This window comes from Colias croceus, chromosome 5 (genome assembly GCF_905220415.1).
Source record: "Colias croceus chromosome 5, ilColCroc2.1".
In the NCBI taxonomy this organism is placed as follows: domain Eukaryota; kingdom Metazoa; phylum Arthropoda; class Insecta; order Lepidoptera; family Pieridae; genus Colias; species Colias croceus.
The window spans coordinates 8,931,327-8,955,254 of record NC_059541.1 but is presented as its reverse complement, the minus strand read 5'-3'; the positions used below and the strand labels follow the sequence as shown (position 1 = coordinate 8,955,254).

At 32.7% G+C, this 23,928-nt stretch overlaps 2 protein-coding genes across 2 annotated transcripts in view; one reads left to right on the top strand and one right to left on the bottom strand.

Moving 5' to 3' along the window:
• Nucleotides 1-23,928, top strand: part of LOC123692134 (cyclic AMP response element-binding protein A) — a 104,236-nt gene that overhangs the window by 74,960 nt on the left and 5,348 nt on the right. Inside the window, exons 2-3 of the mRNA XM_045636789.1 lie at nucleotides 14,052-14,253; nucleotides 22,114-22,304. Of these exons, the coding sequence (XP_045492745.1) occupies nucleotides 14,052-14,253; nucleotides 22,114-22,304 (393 nt within the window). The remainder of the gene's footprint in view (nucleotides 1-14,051; nucleotides 14,254-22,113; nucleotides 22,305-23,928) is intronic.
• LOC123692132 (heparan-alpha-glucosaminide N-acetyltransferase) overlaps nucleotides 15,964-23,928 on the bottom strand; it is a 33,154-nt gene continuing 25,189 nt past the window's right edge. Inside the window, exon 11 of the mRNA XM_045636786.1 lies at nucleotides 15,964-15,974. The gene's annotated coding sequence lies outside the window, so the exon portion shown is untranslated. The remainder of the gene's footprint in view (nucleotides 15,975-23,928) is intronic.

Genomic DNA, 23,928 nt, shown 5'->3' with positions numbered 1-23,928 from the left:
TTTTAAATTGTGAAGATAATCTTTAAATATTTTCAAACATCTTACAATTGACACTATTTCTTATCTATGACCTTTCAATTTCTTCAATGATGTAGCAATCTCTTTAGAACATGTAATTGACTTTTACACCAAAGTAGCACGCATTAATTGGCTTCTAACAAAATATTTGCAAAGAAATTGCAAAACGAGCTGAATACAACGTTTATAACGTTTCATTATTAAAAAATGCAGGGAAATGACCTTACTGTCAATTTTGTAGCAAGAGAGAATTCTAACGATCATCACTTTATTTTTGGTAGATTAGTCATATAAATCATAGATAGATAGTATCACGGACATACCATTATTTACATATCAATCATCTATATTATACTACACAAACTATTTGAAGTACATCGAGAAATAAAAATTTAATCGACATTTAAATTTTAAACGGCTAAAAGAAATTTAAAAATTAAATTCTTTAAAATGAACACGTATAATTTTTTTTTGTATTTTCTACTCGATTGTACCCACATGACATTTAGGGGTACATGTAGCTGAAACTCGTTTAGTGTCGCAAGGCGCTAGCCTGTTGCGTTGGCGGCTGGTTATCGCGAGCCCACACAGTCGGAAAATTGGCGAGGGGCGGAGAAAACTCGCCTAAATAGCTTGCAATGCGCAGTTGTACGCGATTGTACTGTAATTAGATTTCATGCTATTTCGGACTTGTAAATAAGAGCGGCCCTGAATGTAAGAAAGTTTTATTTTTATGCCGACGCGTATATCCTTTGTACATTTAGATATATTTTTAGCAGGTTATTTTTGCAATCGGGTTTTCAGCTATTTACGTTTAATGCATATTACATTAGGTATTAATTAGGATAGTTTTTAATGTGAATAACTTTTTTACTAACTTTATTTTATGTTTCTTCACACAATTGTTAAAAGATTATTGAAGTAATTTAGAATTTATACTATGGAAGAGACCCTTTGAATGACTTCAACCTTAAAATTATTATCTATAACACTAATAAAATAATATAAATACAACTATTAATATTCCAAACTATAAAAATTTTAAGATATTGTTATTGAAACAAATTCACATACTTACTCGTTTAGAAAAATTAAAAATTACTTGAGCATATTTGCAGTGCCTTAAAGGTCACATGAAATGTTTACTTCCACGTACTTTACATGAAAATGTATCGAATTATTTTTGAACAAGTAAGCGTAGGCTTTCCGATGACGTCATAGTCTAGACAATTTTATGGTGTGAATGACGTCACGGACCTTTAACATAATGTCGCCCACTTTGCTTTTGACATTTGTTCAGTACCCAGGTTTCGAAAGGCTTTTTAGATAACCTAATATATTTACATGTTAAACGCTACGTACTTACATGCAAATAGCTCTTTATGTTATACTAGCTGCTCCGCGCGGTTTCACCCCCGTGGCTCCACTCCTGTTGGTCGTAGCCTGATGATATATTATAGCCTCCTCGATAAATGGGCAATCTAACACCGAAAGAATTTTTCAAATCGGACCAGTAGTTCCCGAGATTAGCGCGTTAAAACAAACAAACAAACTCTTCAGCTTTATAATATTAGTATAGATTTAAACTTTACCAATAATCTGCATAATTTTACATTCAACAAGAACATTTGATACAAGATTTCATAATTCTGAATGTATGTGATCCTATTTCCAGCTTAGTTTTAATAAGTATAATGCAAAGTATATCAATTAATGAAATATTTCAAATCCTTTCCTGGCATAGGTACATTATACATTAAAATGCCTATCAAAATCAACAAGTGTTCTCTGATATAAAATTGTTCTTGATATGATCGTGTCGTTTGTTTTATCCATAATTTATTTGGGAATATTTGTTTCATGGTCCTAATGTTTTTGTTACACTGCATTATATTTTTTTTATTGAAAGATGCAATAAAATATGGTTACAAAATGCCATAACTGTTGCAATGACTTTCCGACCCAGAATAGTTTTCCTTTTCAGTTCGCTATTTCACATATTTATGATATTTATTGCTTATTGAATAAATAAGTATTAATAACCAATTTCGCGTATGGCTTTATTGCGCATTTTATAAATAGATCCAGCAACTAGCATTGTATGAAATTCTAGATGGTTCTATAAATGTTGAGGCATAATTTAAGCTCTTACTCTTGACAAAATTGATCGTGATTTTTAAATACTGTCGAATATTTTGTTATTTATTGAATTGTACATTTATAAACGAATGTGGCCTACATTATATTTACGTTCGTTCTGTTGCTAGTGAATTCTGATTTCTGACCAACGCAACGGCAGTAATTCATATAATAAGTTATGTTCTCTTCATTATTGTTCTAAGAACTGCTTAGAGTTTAGACCTATTTTAGTCTATTGCACGTTGGCCTATTTGTGCTGAACATCGACTTACATTACATCATACCTAAATTTTCATAACTCTAGAAATAACTTAGGTATATTCTTATTTGAAAATGATAAATTAACCTTTGTGGATTAATGTAGAATGTAGATAACAAAGCGTCACAAATAAATCACATATTTAATTGAAATTAAATAAAAAAAAACTGTTTTCACATAGCGCTGACTCATTGGTATTCTAATAAATGGAGATATGCGAGCAACGTTAATTTGCACCACTTACCAAACACTCGTCCTTCTCAACTATTAGCCAAGCTAATTATCTATATATAGAGCATTTACAAATGTGCACCGATCGAGATAAGAGCCGATACAAGCCGGATGCAAACCCACTATCGACCGGTGAAAGTAGATTTCACAAAAAATGCTCCCATTCCTTGCGCATGATATTTCATGAGACATTCACTTTAGACCGGTCACCATTGAGGGTACGTTTCAATTTTTTACGAGACCAATTTGAACACGATATGGTTATGCCTAGTAATCGTTTGATTAAAAATAGCGGTTATCAGATTAGGTTGGATGTTGATAAATATTGTCTAGTTTTTGAAATACGTGATACAATTGGCGCAGCGTTAAAGGTAGTTTTTAAAATAATAATAAAAAAAATCATACAAAACATATCAGATAAGAGCAATAACAACACTATTCGGAATGCAAAGTAAATTATCAAGATAATCAGCGGTCTTTTTGTGAAAACACTTAAGGACGCTATAACGTATTTTTACAAAAACACGCTGTTTTTCGGTACCATTTTAACTTAAAGCAATTACACGTGAGAACATAGTAATATCTTAATTTAAAGATAATATATTCAGCTCTACGTTCATCTTATAAAAATTGTACGACGTCATACAAAATTGTCGCTGAAATACGTTTTTTCCATCACAATAAACGCATAAAATGCAAAAAAATGGGGTCTAAACCGGTACCATTTTAGGAAAATTAAGAGCCTAATCTATCTTCTTAACTATATCTTATTGAGGGATATATAGTCCTTTATATATGGTGTAATTTTTATGAATCTCAATCAAAATTTTATTTCAATAATGAGCTAAATTAAAAATACTTGTCGATTTCTTCATACATTTTGTTCTCGCGGTTCGTCAGACCGCGCTCAGAAGCGCTCTTGGAAGGACGGGTGTATCGCTCCTCGTGCCAAAAATAAAAACGAAATAAAAAAGATTATTGTGCGTGCACTGTCTTTTTCGTGATTTGAAATATTTGATACTTTTTATGAGTAAACTGTATAAGTTTCATATTCCAATTATTTGTAATTTAAAATTATGTTTTTAAAATTACCTTGCCTGAGATCCTCTTTTTTATGGGTTGTTGAATAGATTGGTGGGGTAAAACAATTCAAGATGGCGTCGATGAAAATTTGGCTTTTTTTCGTGATGGGTGTCATTTTCATAGTTTTTGGGGTAGCTATTACCGAATATGAGGTCAAAACTGAAATCAAAGATGGCGCCGACGAAAATTTTACATCTTTTCGTCATGGGTGTCATTTTCATGGTTTTTGGGGTAGCTATTAACGAATATGAGGTCAAAACTATAATCCAAGATGGCGCCGACAAAAATTTTATAACTTTTCGTCATGGGTGTCATTTTCATGGTTTTTGGGGTAGCTATTAACCAATATGAGGTCAAAACTGAAATCCAAGATGGCGCCGACAAAAATTTTACATCTTTTCGTCATGGGTGTCATTTTCATGGTTTTTGGGGTAGCTATTAACGAATATGAGGTCAAAACTATAATCCAATATGGCGCCGACAAAAATTTTACATCTTTTCGTCATGGGTGTCATTTTCATGGTTTTTGGGGTAGCTATTAACCAATATGAGGTCAAAACTGAAATCCAAGATGGCGCCGACAAAAATTTTACATCTTTTCGTCATGGGTGTCATTTTCATGGTTTTTGGGGTAGCTATTAACGAATATGAGGTCAAAACTATAATCCAATATGGCGCCGACAAAAATTTTACATCTTTTCGTCATGGGTGTCATTTTCATGGTTTTTGGGGTAGCTATTAACCAATATGAGGTCAAAACTGAAATCCAAGATGGCGCCGACGAAAATTTTACATCTTTTCGTCATGGGTGTCATTTTCATGGTTTTTGGGGTAGCTATTATCGAATATGAGGTCAAAACTATAATCCAAGATGGCGCCGACGAAAAATTTGACATCTTTTCATCATGGGTGTCATTTTCATGGTTTTTGGGATAGCTATTAACGAATATGAGGTCAAAACTATAATCCAAGATGGCGCTGACGAAAATTTGACATTTTTCGTGATGGGTGTCATTTTCATGGTTTTTGGGGTAGCTATTAACGAATATGAGGTCAAAACTAAAATCCAAGATGGTCGTCGAATTTCAAGATCGCGTCATGGTAATACTGTCGCGTTATGGAGCAAGGCGGCGATTTTGGTATCTATGAATCTCGCCAAAGAAGTTTCACTCCTGACACGTTTTCTCGGCACACACGTTCTTTTTTATTTTATTCTCTTCGTTTAAATGTTTTAGATAAACTTTATTTTAAATTAAGTTTAGCGAATATATTTAAAGTTACTAATATCTGTCAGAATATTAACATGATTGCCACAGAGTTGCGTTTTATATTAAATTTCTAAATATGCATTTCAATGTTCTTTAAAATTGTTTTTTTTAAGACTTTCTACAAAACTGTGGTTGTTAACGTTTTTGTTATTTTATTTAAGTTTACTTTAAAGGAGTAAGAAAAATATACCTAATTATCGACGGTTACATTGGGGATTTGGTAATAGCTGTCTCAAAAACCTTGAAAATGACACCCATGCCGAAAAGATGTAAAGTTTCGTCGACACCATCTTGGATTTTAGTTTTGACCTCATATTGGTTAATAGATACCCCAAAAACCATGAAAATGACACCCATGACGAAAATATGTAAAATTTTCGTCGGCGCCATCTTGGATTTTAGTTTTGACCTCATATTCGTTAATAGCTACCCCAATAACCATGAAAATGACACCCGTGACGAAATGATGTAAAATTTTCGTCGGCGCCATCTTCGATTTTAGTTTTGACCTCATATTGGTTAATAGCTACCCCAAAAACCATGAAAATGACACCCATGTCGAAAAGATGTAAAATTTTCGTCGGCGCCATCTTGGATTTTAGTTTTGACCTCATATTCGTTAATAGCTACCCCAATAACCATGAAAATGACACCCATGAAGAAAATATATAAAATTTTTGTCGGCGCCATCTTGGATTTTAGTTTTGACCTCATATTGGTTAATAGCTACCCCAAAAACCATGAAAATGACACCCGTGACGAAATGATGTCAAATTGTCGTCGGCGCCATTTTGGATTTTAGATTTGACCTCATATTGATTAATACTTATTTAATAGCTACTCCAACTCCTTGAAAATGACACCCATGACGAAAAGATTTCAAATTTTCGTCGGTGCCATCTTGGATTTTAGTTTTGACCTCATATTGGTTAATAGCTACCCCAAAAACCACCCACATTTGCAAATGTGTTTGCTACTTAGGAAAAGTTCATATTTAAAGATATAGGTAATGTGAATGTGTGGTAACGAATTTAATTTATTTCATTCCGACTGTTTCTCGGAATAACATACATTTACTAAGAATTGCTTACGATGCCGGGTTTAATATATTGCCGGTAACATATAATATTATGTATGATAATAATTCTTAAAAAAGTATTTTATACATTTCTTAAAAAGCTTCGATATTGTATACAATAATACAATTCATATTCAAATTGTTGTAAAATAGTCACACTTTTTTAAGTTGGTTGAATACACTAAAATACTTATAAGGATCGTACCTACTAATAATAGTAACAAAATGAATTTTTAAAGTTCCCAGTAATCTTCTGGAATCAATTTCAATAAAAATATAAAAAAAAATAATATCAAGTATGAAGATGGTCTATAAAATGGAATGCGCTATGTTTACGTGAGCGCGATGTTCCCGCGAACCACGTGGCGACGTTAGATACCTAAATTCGAGTAACGCAGATTTGTGACAGCGTCCTTAAACACACAATTAATTAAATGTACACGGCCCTTTTCAAGTAAAAAGAGATTGATGGTGAGTGTAGTTCTCCTTGATTTTCGAGATCTTATGAAGAACCTTATTATATCTAGATGACCTCAATCGTAAACCAGAACGTTTAACATTTACATAATTCTTTCCGATAACCAGCACTGAAAAAGTTGTACATTAAATTTTATGAAACATTGTCTTTATATCTTCCATACAAATTGGGGTATAATATGATAATAATATTTAAGGTTTTGACACAGCGACGGGATGATTATTGTTTATAATGCATAATATGTGATAATATGTACCTTTTTGATCGCTCTCACAATAAATAACTTAAAGATAAGTTCGGATATGTTTTTCCAAGCTGTTTTAAAATGAAGTCCACAAAATCCAATTTTACTTACATTCATCAAAACTTAGTTTTTCTTCAATTGTTGGATGTCCACTCCATGATGAATTGATGACGTCACATTTTAAACTCTACAATATTACTTTCATACTTACAAAAGCTTAATTGTTTTGTAAATAACCAAAATTCGCTGTAACCATTGCCCGATGACGTCACTGAACCGCAGTCTCATTGTTCGCGTGTACCGCTACGTCTGGAAAGTTGTCTAATCACTACAATTCATCTGCTTCTCAACAATGGTCGTACCTTAAGGCTGTATACTGTATAGTCTATAGACACGGCTTTCCAAACATTATTGAATGTATTGCTGAAAGAATAGAGTATGTGTGAACGAGTAAGTAATAATGAATGGGTAATGGTACTATGTATAGTAACCACAATAGTAACAATGTAGTATTTAGTTATCTGTAGTACTTTTACAGGGGTATGCGATTTTAATGTATTGGTTAAAATAACATAAACGACTTTTATCTGACCTTATTCTTAAATTAATATATATGTATATTAATTAAAATGATTAATCATTTATTAACAAGGCCTTTATTTATATAAGATTTATTAAAATGACACATTTCTTTAGATATGATGTTTGCATTCTGTAAAAAAATTATTTGCAATAAACATTTTGACAAACACTGACCTCGATATAGATTAAATGCCGGCTTTGTTACATATCTACAATGGAGCATGGACTAACAGGCAACACTGCCTAAAGATAGCAGAGGATTGTAGTACTTTAACCATTGTTAGGTTTATTCTAGAAAAAATTGAACAATACGTCAAGTGTAAACGTAAAAATGTATGGGATTACTATTTACTAGATAATGCGGGTTTAATCGAGCTCATTAGCGAATTAATATTTAACGATAAATATCCGGACAAATTATACCCTTTATCCTCAAAAAGTACGACTAATATTCGATTTATAGCAATATTAAGTCAAATATTTTGAAAACGACTCACAAGGGCTCTGTAATTTCATTATAAATATATTAATTTTATTCTATAAATAATCTACACACGTGTATCCTTGCTACTTTCCTTGCGTAGTGTTTTCTAGAAACACATTTTAATTAAGACATTGAAATAACTAAGCTCGGCGTTTTTATTGAGATGGCAAGAGTATACCGCGAGTAAATTGGTACATAGGAATTAAATACTACGTGGAATTAGTAGCCGTTAATACAGTTAACGCAGCAACAGAAAGATTTCGATAGAGTCTTAGCTTAGCTCATGGCCTAAGGTTTAGTTTCTCGGCAAACTAGAGCCTTTAACAATAATATTACGCATCCGTTAGAGAATCAAATGTAAAGTAGGTACTGAAAGCAACATGTTTTCGCTAATATTACCGCAAAAAACAATAATTTGAGAATGGATTATATTTTTCATTAATTGTGTTACTGATAATTTTAAATGTTAGTTGCTAATAATAAAGTTTAACATTGTATGGTATATTTAAACAGCTATTTGGCCGCTCTGTTATTTGATTAGCAGTTTCTATTGTACCCGTTATTTTTGTGTTTAATTCTAAATGTATTTTAACTTTTAAGTATTCACAAAAACAGCATATTTGTCGACAATGGAATTTGTAAATTGTTTTTCATTTGTAGTATGAATTTAACATTCAAATAAATATGAACAGCATTGCATGCAAATTGCGTCGCTCGTCAATCTATCCATGTATTAATTGCTTCATCGAATGTAAGAGAACAATATAAGAAGCTGCGAATTACATCGGAATCGGGCCACGCACGGTATTACAGGGTTATGCAAGGTATTGACAAGCGAATCTAGTTCGTACATTGCAACATCATCATCATGTATACTGGGTAAGGGATGAACACACTATGAATAAATATATACTAATGTAACATTAATATTAGTTAAAGTAAAATAAATATAAGTTTTGTAGGACGGCGCTTATCACAGGAATATTATTTAGAAAAGCTGAAGTTTGGTTGAACGCGCTGAACTTTACTCTCCGTAACTTTACTAACTATGAACTCGATCTGAAACTTTTTGTGTTGAATAGTCCATTTGTCGAGGTAGAGTATGGGAGACCAATAGAAGCGTAGCAGCATTGAAAATTGTTCCTTTACTCAAAAAAGATAGCGATTTTCAAAACTACAAGAAATTTATTTTTACCTTTTGAAGTAGACGGAGTTGTGGGTCATACAGTAAACTGATCTATTATGAATTTATATATATGATCGTATACGATATGTATATTATATTATATATTTAGATACCTATTTTAAGATTTCAATTTACAACGCCAATTATTATTGTTGGTTGTTTATACAATGTTTATTGCTTGAATATTTTTGCATGATAATGAATACCAATAGTTTTATCTTTATGTCTATAGTCTATATACTAATAAATGATCAACTAGTCAACTTATCTTTTGTGTAATTTCATAATAATTGGTAATTCATGTTTTCAATTTGGATTAGATATTAATTGTGTATCTACTAAGATAAAAGGCATGTTTTTATCTATCCTACAATGTAATATTTAACTAAAAATTATGATAATTGATAACCATCTTCATTTCAATCATCGTCGTTTTATAAATAGTAAATGGAAATTAAAACTTAGTACAAGAGTTTACAAACTGAAAAATAATTGCAATATTGGAAAATGAAAAGCCAATACCAATTTAAAAAATAATTACAATTGGTAATTATTTACTTGTACTTTACGTAAGCGCGAACGAAGCACATTACTTAGCATAAGTTATTGCTTAGACAAAAATGCAATTTCGCGATGATTTATAGGTCAATATGAGCTATTGGAAATTCTGTAGTGTGCCTTGTGCAATACGATCTACTTTTACTTGCATGCAAGATTGTATATTGTTGGCCTAGTATGCACTGGACAAAGGTAGCATATAGTGTTGAACATGCTTTTTAATGTTATATTGCTGATTGGAGAAATAATATTCGAAAAATAAGCACAATTGTTGTGTAATAATTGCCAGTTGGATATTTAGTTGTTTACATGGTAACTTCTTAAAGTGTTAAGTCATATTTTTTAAGAATATCTGATTAATAGAATATATGTCTACTAATATCTTAGGTATGTCTAATAAATTAAATTGATATAACAATTTGTAATTTAAATAAAATCTCCAGGCTATTGAAACGCTGAACCTATTTGAATAGGACTCACTCAATATAGAGGTGGATAATGCAACATATATTATGCTACTTTCTATCAAAGAATTCCATTGAAATCGGGATTTACGCTGTATCGCCCCTTATCAACCTCCTACGCGAACGAAATCACGGGAAAAGCTAGTTTCTGTGTATAAATCATATGTCAGAGATCAATTAACATGAATTATTATCTAATATGTATTCAATAGTGGAAAGACATCCACAGCCCGAACTATATACTTTATTGAGTTATATATTTAAAACGCAGTCAATATCTTTAAGTATCTATTATTTGTTAGCAAAGTGATTTTATTTCTTAACAAAAAGAACAATATCAAGTTACATAAAGTTTATTTGTCTATTTCAACAAGACCAAAGCTCGAACAAAATAAACGATCTTATCGACTTACACAATTCAAAATTTCAAAGGTAATCGAAGACAATAAAAAACGGTAACTTGTAATGAGACTAGTCTAGACTTTATTGTTCTATAATATCCGCCAATTTTTACGGTCAAATACCTGAAACAGTATAGAGATTCATCTTAAATCTGTTCGAACTTCTAGGTCAATCTTTTTATAAGCTTTCGTCTATTGTGACCACTGACCAGTTGACAATGCAATGACTGGGTATAATTGCTGATTGCAATTTGTAGATAGATTAAGCTAAATTTTAGAATTAAAAACTGAAAAATAAATATTTTTTATTGTCTGTTATGAAAGCGTGTTAAGTTTTCAACTGACTTCAGAAAGAAGGTTTTTCTTAAAAGCTAAGTTTTAATGATGTGTAATTTACATTTCATAAGTATGTTTACAAGATTTTATAGAGTTCCATTCAACCCATTCGATTTTACTGAGAAAAAAAATAAACAATATGCTTTGCAATGGGTCGTATAAATGCTTTAAGAGTTAGGCTTTTCCCCCTTTAAAACTAGTACATTTGAATACGTTTAAAGACCTAGTAATCTAACACTACACAGCTTTCAATTAAACACATCTATTGCGTTCAAAGTCCTATTACACAAAGCATAGGTAAATTGAATGCGAGATTTTTTTCAACGTACAAACGGGCAAGTCACGAAACTACTGATTTCGAAAACTATTCATTTCGTTTAATTACGTTTTTATTCCATTGACCTTTCATTTCGCCAGTCGTGACGTGAATGCATCGTCCGCCATTTATATATATTTGTTTAACGATTTGAAAGGCTGGTAATCAACGTTAAAATTTTATTTAATAATTATTCTTTATTATTTTATTAGTATGCAACTTGTGGTAATGCCAATGGATTTGGCATTTTGTGCATCAGAACAGTTTCAAGGTATTAGTAATAAAATGTTAAATTAATATTAATTTTAAAACCTGAAGATCAGTATCAATTACTATGCATACATACATATAATGATAAAACAAAATTTAATAAATGTTCGACAGTTTTTCATGAGTCATCTCTAGACCATAGGTACTCCATAAAAATAATTGCGATCCTCGTTCTTAATAAATATCTCTGAATGAAATAAATCAAACGGCAATTCTAGACAAAAAACGAGTAACCACTTGTCAACCGGCGTGTCTATCCGCTGCGACCACGACGATTGGAAAGTGTTGAGAGATAGCAATATTATATTAGTGGTGACTGGTAACACCTCCGGCACCTGGCTCAAATTTCATTTCTTAATTAGCGTATGTATCGTGTCAGACCTCGAAGGTTTATACTTCCCAACGACTGCTGAAAATATAGTAGCTACGCATGACTAACTAAAGTGCTAGAAATGTATAATCCGTAAAACATAGGTTATTATTAACTAATAGGTACTGAAGAGGTTTACTAAAAATAATCTAAGACTGATTTGAGTAAACATTAAATACCAACCACCTCTTTAAATGATTATTCACACATAGTATAAACTGGCGCCTAAACTTCAAAACAAATAATCCAACAATTTAAGCGCATGCGGCAAGTCCACAAAAACTAAAAGCGCATATCACGCCGAAATAGCATTAGCATACAAAACATGTACGTTTTTGCGCTGATACTGTCAACTCATAAAAATGTCATGGCACTGTCAGTCAAACCCACGGAATGTGTTGCGAATTTCCATCACGTTCTTTTTTCCAATTCGGTAGGTATTTCCCAGAAGTGTCAACGCCGTGGACCAGCCTGTACGTTACCCCCGACAGATTTCGGAAAACAAAACTTTCGAAGCGCTTAGTTTTCCGTGACACATTGTTCATATAGTTCATTGGATGGATAAAAATGAATAAAGCATAATTGTGTTTGTACAATACGTTTTCTTCTCGTCTTATTATGTAATTAATTTGCATTAGCTTTCTATTAAAACATGTTTCATATGGAATCTATTAAACGAATATAAAATAGAAAACTATTCAAATTTGCGATGATAAAATGAACATTCTCGCATATGAATCTTGGCCAATATTTCTCTTGTTAAACTTAAGAAAAACATACACCCATCAAATAGTACAGTACGTAATGTGAATATAATTGAAACATTAAAAGGTATTTAGCCTTTTTTGGTCATACCTAGTATGAAAAAAAAAATCACTATCTTCATTGCAATCACGCAAGCGTAACCATACAGTCATGCAGCGTTCACGCCCATAAACATTCAAAACAGCCTACGGCGTATGGTAACAAATTAGGCAGTCTACCTTCACCATGATGTGGCTCATCAGCAGTCCAACGCCGTCAGGGTTCGCTGACCGAGTTAGGCGGACATTGCTTGACGTAAAGGCCGAATCTAACTGATTGGAGTCTGGTAATCATTGAATTTCGGACGACTGACGTCTGATGTTGTTTAATCTGAAATCTATGGTGATATTCATTTTGATTAAACTCCTGTTAACGTTTTGCAATGCAATTCATACTTGTACATAATTATGAATTTCCTGAAATTGTGTGTATGTGTGTTGTGTTTAATATTTAAGAGAAACTCTACCACTGATATTTATGAATTTAAAATATCGATTATAAATCGAAAAATTATACGATACCTTAATTAATAATATAGCTAAGTAAAGCATACCTGACAAAACTGTCTTAAAATTGAATCGCATCTGTTCTAACAAATCGTAAAAAGTCGTCGGATCGCAATCTGTTTGAAACTGCTCTCATTGCCAAGGTGAGGGCCGCAGCTAGAGGCGCGAATTAACGTGGTAATGACCTCATATGTTTTACTTATTGCGCTATTTCGTGAATGTTCACGAATTATAACTATTGTTTTGTTAACCTTCAACCTGTGATTGTAATTATTTTAATGTATTCAACGATTACAGACATTAGACGTGTTAATTCCTCTGAAAATATCAAATCATGCAGTAATATGTACACCCATAAAGCTAGGTCCTATCTATCTATTTTAAAAGAAGAAAAACTTCCCATATTTGGTCAATCAATTACGTCATTACCATGTCCAAATTCATTAAACAAACCGTTAACATAGGTGCTTAAGGTTCATTCAAAGCTCTTAGAGAAAAAAAAGTCAATATAAATAACTATATTTATGATGTAATGGCCGTAGTTTATTGACCGTCCAGTCTCACAAATAAAGTTAGAGGCTCGCCACAGGGGGCTCACAGCATCAAGTTTTCACAAAACAATTACGCGCTAACTATGTGTTCTTTATATTATATCAAGAATAAACGAATTTGCTGTTATTCACATATTAACACTGGACTTAGTTTATTATCAGATATTTTAAAACAATTTCGTATAATTAACGAAAATAAAAGTTAACTAGCTGTTATAAATTTCATGTTTAGTAGCTATCTATTTATAAACCATAGTCTAGACATTTTTTCAGTTAAAAATTAGTAGCCACTTTTGCTATTGTAACAGCTGATATCAAGGTACTAAGCTAGCATTTTAATTTTATAAGTTTAAATAACTTATACATAGCTATGTAAAAATGCTACAAATATCATGAAAACATTCCTAACCCCTAACTTCTTACAGGAGATGCAAGATGTCCTGGACGAGGACTCAGAGATGAGCGACTGGCTGATCGAGCGCGACTCGAAGATGGGCGTGGTACTGCACGATAGGCTGATGACAGACGCCGCGATAGGAGCAGCACCCATCAAGACAGAACACTCGTATAGTCTACATTCTGATGTGGAGTCCGCGCCGCCCTCACCCAACCATACCAAAGTTGACGGTAAGTCTTTTACCATACGTTGTAACAATTTAGTTGTCAGTGGTAACATTTCTATTCTGTGGTAGTACATTCTTGGCAGTGTCGTGATTAAGGTGGTATTTCTTTTGTCCTGTTGCATATATTCTTACCTGAAACATCTTTCGCAATAAAGAGATACTTACTCAATTTTTTCTAATGTCTCGACAAGCTCGACGATTATTGGAAATGCTTAAAACTAAAAAAAAAGCTCGAAAATTCCACAAAAAGGGTCTTACATTTATTTATTTACGACTTATAATTATATTTGTAATGGACGAGTGCAAGAGGTGTTATATTAAAGATTACCTTACACAACCCGAAATCAGTTTAACGCTATACCATGATCTAGCTATTGCATAGGGCCTGAAATCGAGAAGGCTACTTGAACAGTTCTACGTAAGACATAATTTTATGTTATTTTGTAGTCGCAGTGAGGAAGCAATAGCAAGTAAACGTCGACAAGACAACCAGCAATTATTCTAAACGTGCAATCGTCTCGTCAAACCGCAGCCGCTATCATTTCTCAAATCTTTGTGAAATAATTTAAATTTGACATATCAACATGTTTTTGATACGGTATAGCGAATAATCTGAGATCGTGTGAATGCCGCTTATTGTTGAATTCGTGGATGCGTACGTGTGGTGCGTGGTTTAATGTACTTATAGAATGTATAATTGTTTAAAGACAAAATTCTCACGTCTTGCTTACATTAACTAATTCCATTCATAAGTAACTGTATGGTGATTATATTCAAAGAAACATTCACTGGTAATTTAACCAGGTCGTATTTAAGAACTGTATCAATAGTTTAATTATTCGTCATTTAATTCAATCTGATGCTTAACACATCTGGGTATCTCTTGACTCCGGTTGGAATTCGTTTTAAATCTATATTTTTATATTAACAAAACTTGAGTTTTACAAAAAAGAACTATTCATTCTCTTGACATGATGCATTCATTACGTTGTATAGAAATATGTTAATAATTAACATGTACCATAAAATCTAAATAATGTGCATCGTTTAATCTATACGTGGAATTTCTACATAGGTAAGAACTGACGACTGTATTCATTGTTCTAAATTAATATGTATGTCGGACTTAATTATTACCTATAATAATTAGCACTATACGAAGAAACAATTCATTAAGTTTTGTGTATTTTCCGGTATATAAATTTAGATCATTTATGTTTGCAATTTTTTTATTGTTTAAAAAAACACCATTTACACAATTTTCTTTAATTATTTTAGGAGTCAAACATCAAATCTCTTCTTTTTTTTCTCTCTCAATGATAGCCAGAAGGGCTTCTGGGTGAACTGAAAGTTCACCCTGGTAGTGACATGCGCAAGGGCGTCCCCCCTTGACGGGGATCTCGAACCTCGGCTTGGGCTGTCGCTTGAGTGGAAGAGGCCGAAAGGGCCCTAGTCGGACGGGCAAATCTCTTCTATGGTATTATTTTTATATGAATCAAAACGCTGGCTGCTATAGTTTCCACTTTAAATTGTTATGTAAAAAACTATCCGTTCATGAAAAATACATCCAAGCCCCAGGCCAATATCGGGACGCTCCAAAAACCTCTGACAATGCGTTTCAAGCGTTTCGCGCCACCGGACCCGTACTTCTGAATAAAAAATAAACTACAATAATATTCTGTGTACATTCATAATGTTCTGCACATAATGGTTTATGTTTATCCCCTGTAAGTGTCGTGTGAATGTCCCACAACACAATGGCGATACTTATAATTACAACTTTCGTTTTCGACCGGCATGAATGAATTGAAACTCGATTGTAATAAATGTTGCTTATGATTGACGTTAGTCGTTTGATTTGTATCATGGTTAATGGTTATTACTTGCTTTTAATATATTTAGCTTCATTACGTATTTTCGTGTCCGAAATGGAAAGAATGAAAGTTCTATCGATATTTTTCTTAATATTCACTGGATTTAGACGTATCAAGTAACTATTTAATTTAATAAACTGTTATATTAATTACCTAGTTACTAACTTACTAGTAAATATTTAGTAATCTATGGTTACTATCAGATATGTAAATTTGAAAAAATTGCAAATTACCTACTTACAAATTCGTTATGATTTCTCGAAAACCAATACAATAATTTTGGCAATACGTTGCAAACAAAGTTATTGCAAATATATGCAATGATAAATGATAATGCATTTGTATTAAATTCCATTGTCATTCGTTTCTCAGATGATTCACTCGAGTATTTGCAGTACAAATGTCACCTTTGTTGACTAGTTATATCCTTGAGGTCTATTCTCTGGGTTCATTGTAACGTGAATCATAAATTTTCGTTTAGCTCCGTATTGAAAAATAATCATGATAGGTATTAAGATCTGGTTTTGAAGTATTTATCAATATATGTATTGAATTTGTTTTATCGGAGTTTACTTGACAGTGATAATTAATTTGTGTTATTAATATCTACGATAGAATAAAGAATGAGATAATTTATCAAGTTTTAATTGTGGATATAATATAATTAATGTTTGCTTATTTAAGTAAAAAAGTTTCGGTACGACTACGTCTTACTTTATTGTACCAAATAAAGTTAAATCTCGCAAAATGATGAATACTTTTTACAGTAAAAGCTTAACTCTTTATTTAGGCTAGATATAATCTACAGAAAGAAATTAGCAAAATAAAGAATGACGCCCACATCTGCAATAGATTTCACTTCAGATATGCTCCATAAACATACCATTACTCCTTAATACTTTAAGTGATTTGTTTCATTTTTGACAAATAAAAAAAATAGAATACCTACCATGAGCTAGCGCGCAGGAGCAACTTTTGTCTCCGCAACTATTTTGTCTCTCCCATCAACTCTATGGGCTAGTAAGAAAGTGCGCGCACGTAGCGACGCAACTTCCTATAGATAGAGCTAGCGCGCAAGAGCAACTTTTGTCTCCGCAACTATTTTGTCTCTCCCATCAACTCTATGGGCTAGTAAGAAAGTGCGCGCACGTAGCGACGCAACTTCCTATAGATAGAGCTAGCGCGCAAGAGCAACTTTTGTCTCCGCAACTATTTTGTCTCTCCCATCAACTCTATGGGCTAGTAAGAAAGTGCGCGCACGTAGCGACGCAACTTCCTATAGATAGAGCTAGCGCGCAAGAGCAACTTTTGTCTCTCCCATCACCTCTATGGGCTAGTAAGAAAGTGCGCGCAACTCCCAATAGAGTTGATGGGAGACTGGAGAGACAAAATAGTTGCGGAGACAAAAGTTGCTCTTGCGCGCTAGCTCTTAAAGAACAAATTTTGCACCTAAAATCTCGTGTTTTGATATCAACAACCTTGACCTTTACTGGAAATGATTCCTAGTCGAACAGGATAATAAACTATCATCTCAGATCATAGATGCTATTAAATTAACCGTACCTTAGAAAACAATACGATTCGTGATTATTATCGACGCACTAAGTATGATTTCGTCCTTGTACAAAATAATGAGTCAGAGCTAGAAATCCCGGATTTAATACCGGTTCACGATCTTGGAAAATTGAGTTTGTATCGTAAATTAATAATATTACTTATAAACTTGTGAACACGGTTAAGTTCCTGGAAGTGTTTTGAACGAACGAATTGTTAAATAAACAGTAATTACCTACTAAAGTATATACCTAACTAGTGCGAAATGAAAAGTTAAAGTAATTATTAATAAGTTAAATTGTAATGGTAATAAGGATGATATATCTATTTTTCTTTGGAGAATGTTATACATTCTCAAAAAAAATATTCATAGACGAAAATTTTTACTTTAATCGAAAAATTAAAATGATATACTTTTACTTTTATGGTTTTTCTCATTTATCTTTTTTCTAATAATAATTTTATTTTAAGTTTTTGTAAATCGATCCGGTATATATAAATATACATTGAGATAGAGCTATCTGTAGACTGTATCACATAATAACATGACGTTATCATATCACTGACCTAAACCTCCAATATTATTTGTGTGTTATAAATTATAACATCGTTTTTCTAATAATAATTAATTAATTATTAATAGATAGCAATTTTAATTTTGTAATTTCATAAAAGGTAGCAGAAAATTCAATATAATAGCAAAGAATCATAGTTAAATTTTCCAAAAATAAACAACAAACATAAATAATAATAATTATAAATAGTTGCTCGAAACAGTATTCTTCATGTCAAGCCAAATTATATTGCAATAGTTGACTAAAGGCGGTAACTCGCTAACTCAATTAACTTTTATAATTCTTTAATTCTATAATTAAGTAGTAATAACATGACTTGTTTTTCACACGGCCAATACAAGAAATAGCCTTTTATAAATTTATTCTCAAGCAAAATGCAGAATAGAAATAATTGCATAAAGTGCCAATAGTTATGGAGCATTACTCTAACCAATACACTGTATTCAATTTCTCTCTTATACAAGTTCAAAGAACTGTATTTTTTGTATATTATAATTCAACAGAAAAAACTCGATTGATGTCGGGTCGAATTTGTTACGCTTTTGCTTACCGGCTAGTCTCTGTGAGCTTGAGATGAAATCTTGGTGGAAATTTCTTCACGATTCGCTGCTTCTACTGTTTACATTATTATCTATTGAAAGTAAAATAAAATTAAGTTTCACACAGTTGAAGGAAGTTGTTTCTATTTGTTGTTATTAAAATACACTGTGTTACATAATCACCACCACTTTCAGGCTTCACACCTTCTAACAAACTTTTGTATAACAAGATTTAAAAAAGTTAATGAAACAAATGTTAATTACCTAATCAATAAAATATATGTTTTAGAAAGTTTTATAGTTCGGCGATATTAGTAATTTTATAGCCCTCTATTTTCTCTTTCACTTGCTAATGCGTCAATTGTATCCTGATATAGGTACCTATTTTTTTTTCTAACTGAAAACTTTCACTTATATTGTACTGTTTTAAGGTCAAAATGTAGGTCTACAATAATTAGAATCCCGAGTTTTCCTGGAAACTACTCATTATGTACTTAAGAAATGATTATTTATCTAGTATTAACATTTAACCGTTACGGCCCATACTTAGTAACCGCAACCGGACCGAATAAATTACCTCCATTTCGGTGAAAGGACAGTACAGTCAAACATCACTGCAATCAATTAAAAAACCCGGCAGTCAATTGTGACATTACGTCACTTGCAATACAGTACAAATTGGTGTGTAGATGAAATCTGTCTGCTTAAATGTCAGACGTGTAGTTAAATTAAAAGTCACGGATAGATTTTTAAACACGTTTAACTTGTTAAGGAATTTGTTTGCCGAAATTTGAATTGCAACGGAGTAAATCGACTGCGTATGCAAATTTTATTGCATTGAGACAATGTTTTATGCGGCGATATCCGTTAATAGTTATCTTTTTATAGTCAGTAGCTGGTTCACTCATCGTTGCTATGTACTAGTTTTTCCATTCCTATGTGACACACGTGAGCTTCATCTTCCATAAGTGGCCAGACACATTTTCCGCAATTTTTTTAGTCTATATTAGCGCATATCTCAGTTATTGCATAAATGTTTTCTTTGTTCATATTTAAATATGTATGTTACAATAACAAGTACAATCCAATATGTATTATGAATGTCCATACATATTATGCTTCGCATCAAGTAGAATATATTTTTACTAGACAGCTCATAAATATTAGGATGGTGCATGATAAGGTTGTTAATTCGCAATATTAACATACTGGCACTATTTAAAGCATATCAACATGACATTTCCCGAAATAATAAAGTTATTATAGTGCCAGAAGAAATTTTAACACTGGGAGCAACGCCCCCGTCTTTGAGGAGCCTTATTCATTAGCTATTCAATTTCGTCTATAAAATATCAACACGTCGCTGTAATGAATCTTAATAACTAGGAAAAATAAAGATTAATAGCTATTCGGTTGTAATGTCTTTGAACTCTATTGTTATTTAAGACTTGAACGTTATAATAGAACTATTATACTACCACAAAATAGAATATGAAGTAAAATGTAGTGTTCATTGGACTGCATTCGCTATAAATTCAGTTGATTGTTAACTAGTTCCTTTATTGTAATAATACGCAAGTGTATCACACTCTTTATAATTTCTGATTTAATTGCTTCTGTTTGTTAATCTTAATCTTCTTCATAATAATATTATGTTTATAAAACAGTAAAGACGGTTTTATGTACAAATTTTCCCGAGTAGATCAGCACGTTTACACCGCTTCAAGAATTTACTGACTACTTCTATAAAGAAAACACGAATCTACATCATTATATTTAGCCGAAACTACAAACTATGTAAAACATGTTTCCTCAATAAAACTTCTATTCCTCTGTACTAAGCTGGCTTTAGATAATTTATATTGCTTCCTCACTACTTAAACCATAAACACGTGTGTCATAAATATTAATTATGTTTACCCGAGAACATGAAAGTTCCCGCGCAAAATATTGACATTTTGAACTACCAAACAAGAAGCAATACTTTCCACGACTCGGTAATTGTCGATTACCATATAATAGTCAAAGTAACAGGCTAATGACTTAATCATATGCTCCTGTTTTATTATTCTGACGTAACTCCAGAACGGAACCGACTGGGTATCTAATTAGTGTTACATAGACGAGCTGGTATGGCCATCAGCAACAACTGGTTTCGATTATGTGTATTTTAATAAATGTCATAACCTTCACAATGTCATATTGTTTAAAAATGAAGAAAACTTTGAAAATTTTATTGCAATTGGCATACACTTTTTATCATAGAGCACTTTCAAATTCATCAACTACCTACCTATAAAAAGAGGTAAATTAAATCTAATTGTTCATTAACGATTACGTATTTCGTAGAATAGCACAATTCAAATATCACACGCATAAATTGATATTTCAATTAAGAAATGTATGGAAATTTAGAAGACACGCAAAGGCCCGCAAATTGCAGTAATTCCCAATGTTCTGCAACAGTGCGCTAGATCACGTGAACAATTAAACGCTAAAGGAAATAAAGTCGCAGACCAAGGAATTACATAAAGCTGTGAAACTGCTTATTATTATCTTCCATGACATATACAGTTATGCAGTCATATAATAGTAATGCGTTTAAAAATAGTCTGACGATGATTTTATTGTATTAAGTATGGTAAAATGTTGAATGGCAAGTTCTGTTGCTTTTATAAAGCTGCATAATTAGATAGAATGACGCAGTTTATATTTTTCATTTATCAAAAAAGATGGCTTTTAAATGCTTGATGCAATCTTTTTCGAAGTTATCTTTCATTCATGATCCGTATTATTTGATAGTGCGTTCTATAAAATGTATCAAATGGTTCTTATTTAACTTGCCCATACTTACAAGGCCACTCACGTATATTTTTATGGCAATTTGAAAATTTAGTGTCAGCAATAGCGCCAACCATTAGAATAATAAATGCTATCTTAATATATATAAATCTCGTGTCACAATGTTTGTCCTCAATGGACTCCTAAACCACTTAACCGATTATAATAAAATTCGCACACCATGTGCAGTTCGATCCAACTTGAGAGATAGGATAGTTTAAACATGTAGGTACCACGGGCGAAGCCGGGGCGGACCGCTAGTATTATATGTACTTTGAGTTACCTTATTAGGAATTAATATTAGTAACAAGCAATATGCTGCGACTTCGCATATTGTTACTTACACACTTATTCTTTTTTGTATGTTGAGAAAATTACAGATATTTGTTTACGAAATTCGATCAAAACTCTATTACAGACTATCTAGACTTGAGCTTTGTATCCATGCAAGATAGTAAAAATACTATAATACACATTACAGATATGGAAGACGAATGCTACCCCGCGATCCCCGCAAGCGCGTGGCGCAGCAGGCGGCGGTCCAGCGACTCCCCCCTACCAGAAGTGAAGTCGGAACCCAAGTCTGAACCAGACTCGCCAGCTTCCTCATGTCCTCCCTCACCGACCCCCGGCACGCCAGTTACACACGTCGACTATGTTATTGATCACACGGTTAGTTAATTACTATTTACTGTTTCTCTTGGTTTTAAAGAGAGTTTTGAACGCTTTAGAATCTTTAAGACCGTCGTGGACATTTGTTTCCCTAAGTATAAAATGATTTGAACCAGGACTGTTGATAGGATTAATACCTTTTTATCTGTTTTAAAAAGCATAAGCCTGGAACTTAGTCTTTTGAACAAGGGTGGGCAGTTTCTCATGCTTTTAAAGTTCTTAGATCGTGGTCTATTGATGGTGGTCTGAATGGTATAGAAGTTCTATCATCAACTTGTCTTTGAATGTCAGTGAAATGGATGGTGAAATGCATGTAGCCCAGTACTTTCTCTGGGAGTTTGCTTAATGTAAACCTACGATATAATAATATGCTCTCACTTGCTCAATGCTCTATACATCTATGAATGGTAAAGTTCCATTGTTTTGAACAATGGACATTCCTCGTTGAATCTTCTGCCCCTAACAAGAACCGATTTCTGTTAAGCGTAGTGACCTTGATTGGTATTAATATCTTCGAGATTATTATAGATTCTAAAGACAATATTGTTCTGAAATTAGTAAATCACGCGAGTTATTGCCGTAGGCTAGTTATGTTAAGTAGAGCAGCACAGTTTGTGAACTCACGTGTTTTTGAACCCTTTAAGCGTTAAATCTTCAAGATTGTCTGTCCTTGTTTTAATGTTTGATTAAATTATTTCTAAATTAATTCTTTTATGAAATCATCAAAAGGTGCTTGAAAAATTACTCCAACGATTTAAGGGGTCCTGCATCCTATATTTCCCCATCTGATATTTTTGAAATCTCATATCTCATATCATACATATTTTTTCTATAAAATTTCAATGGTATTGAACTATACTGATAACATCATAGTCCTGTTTGAAAATCATTTATCATTGTATATTAAGAAGTTATCCCTACATAGTCTTCTGAAAAGGTCATCAGATCACACGTCACGTCAGTAACACAAAAATAGACTATCAATAAAATGCTATCTACAATAAGCGGCCATTATTGAGAACGAGAACACACGTCTATAAATAACCGGCGATTGCAATATAAACGTGATGAGGCTTCAAGCATAGCAGAGCTAATAGACACGTGAAGCACCATCGTGACTGAATTCCCGACATCGGATGATTCGACAAAACGCGGAGGTCGCTGGAGCTTGCGACTTTCACCGCAACCAGACCTCTTTACTTGCGTGTGTTTGGCAAGCGTGGTGAACGCGCTAATAATAATTACACGCGTCCGATTGCTAGACAGGTCCCACGAGAAATTCAAAAGGCGTTAAGTTTATTTTTACCGGTTTTTGCTGCAACTGTTTTTAATAAGGTTTCGGTCAGGTCTTTCTCAAATAAATTTCAACAGCAACATTCTAATTGGTTGCAATGTTTTAATTAAAGTATTTATTTTCATGAATAAAAGATTATATATACTATGTATTACATTAGGGCTATGGGTAGGCTAACCGAGAGAGTGCTACCAGATTCATATATTTTACTCCCAGTCTTTTAAGGCTCAACTTGAAGACGAAAAGTGTAATAACTTACATACTGTGTATAAGTTACATCTCTATCCTTGCAATTGTTGCTCACAAACACATGATCTTAATTGATTACAG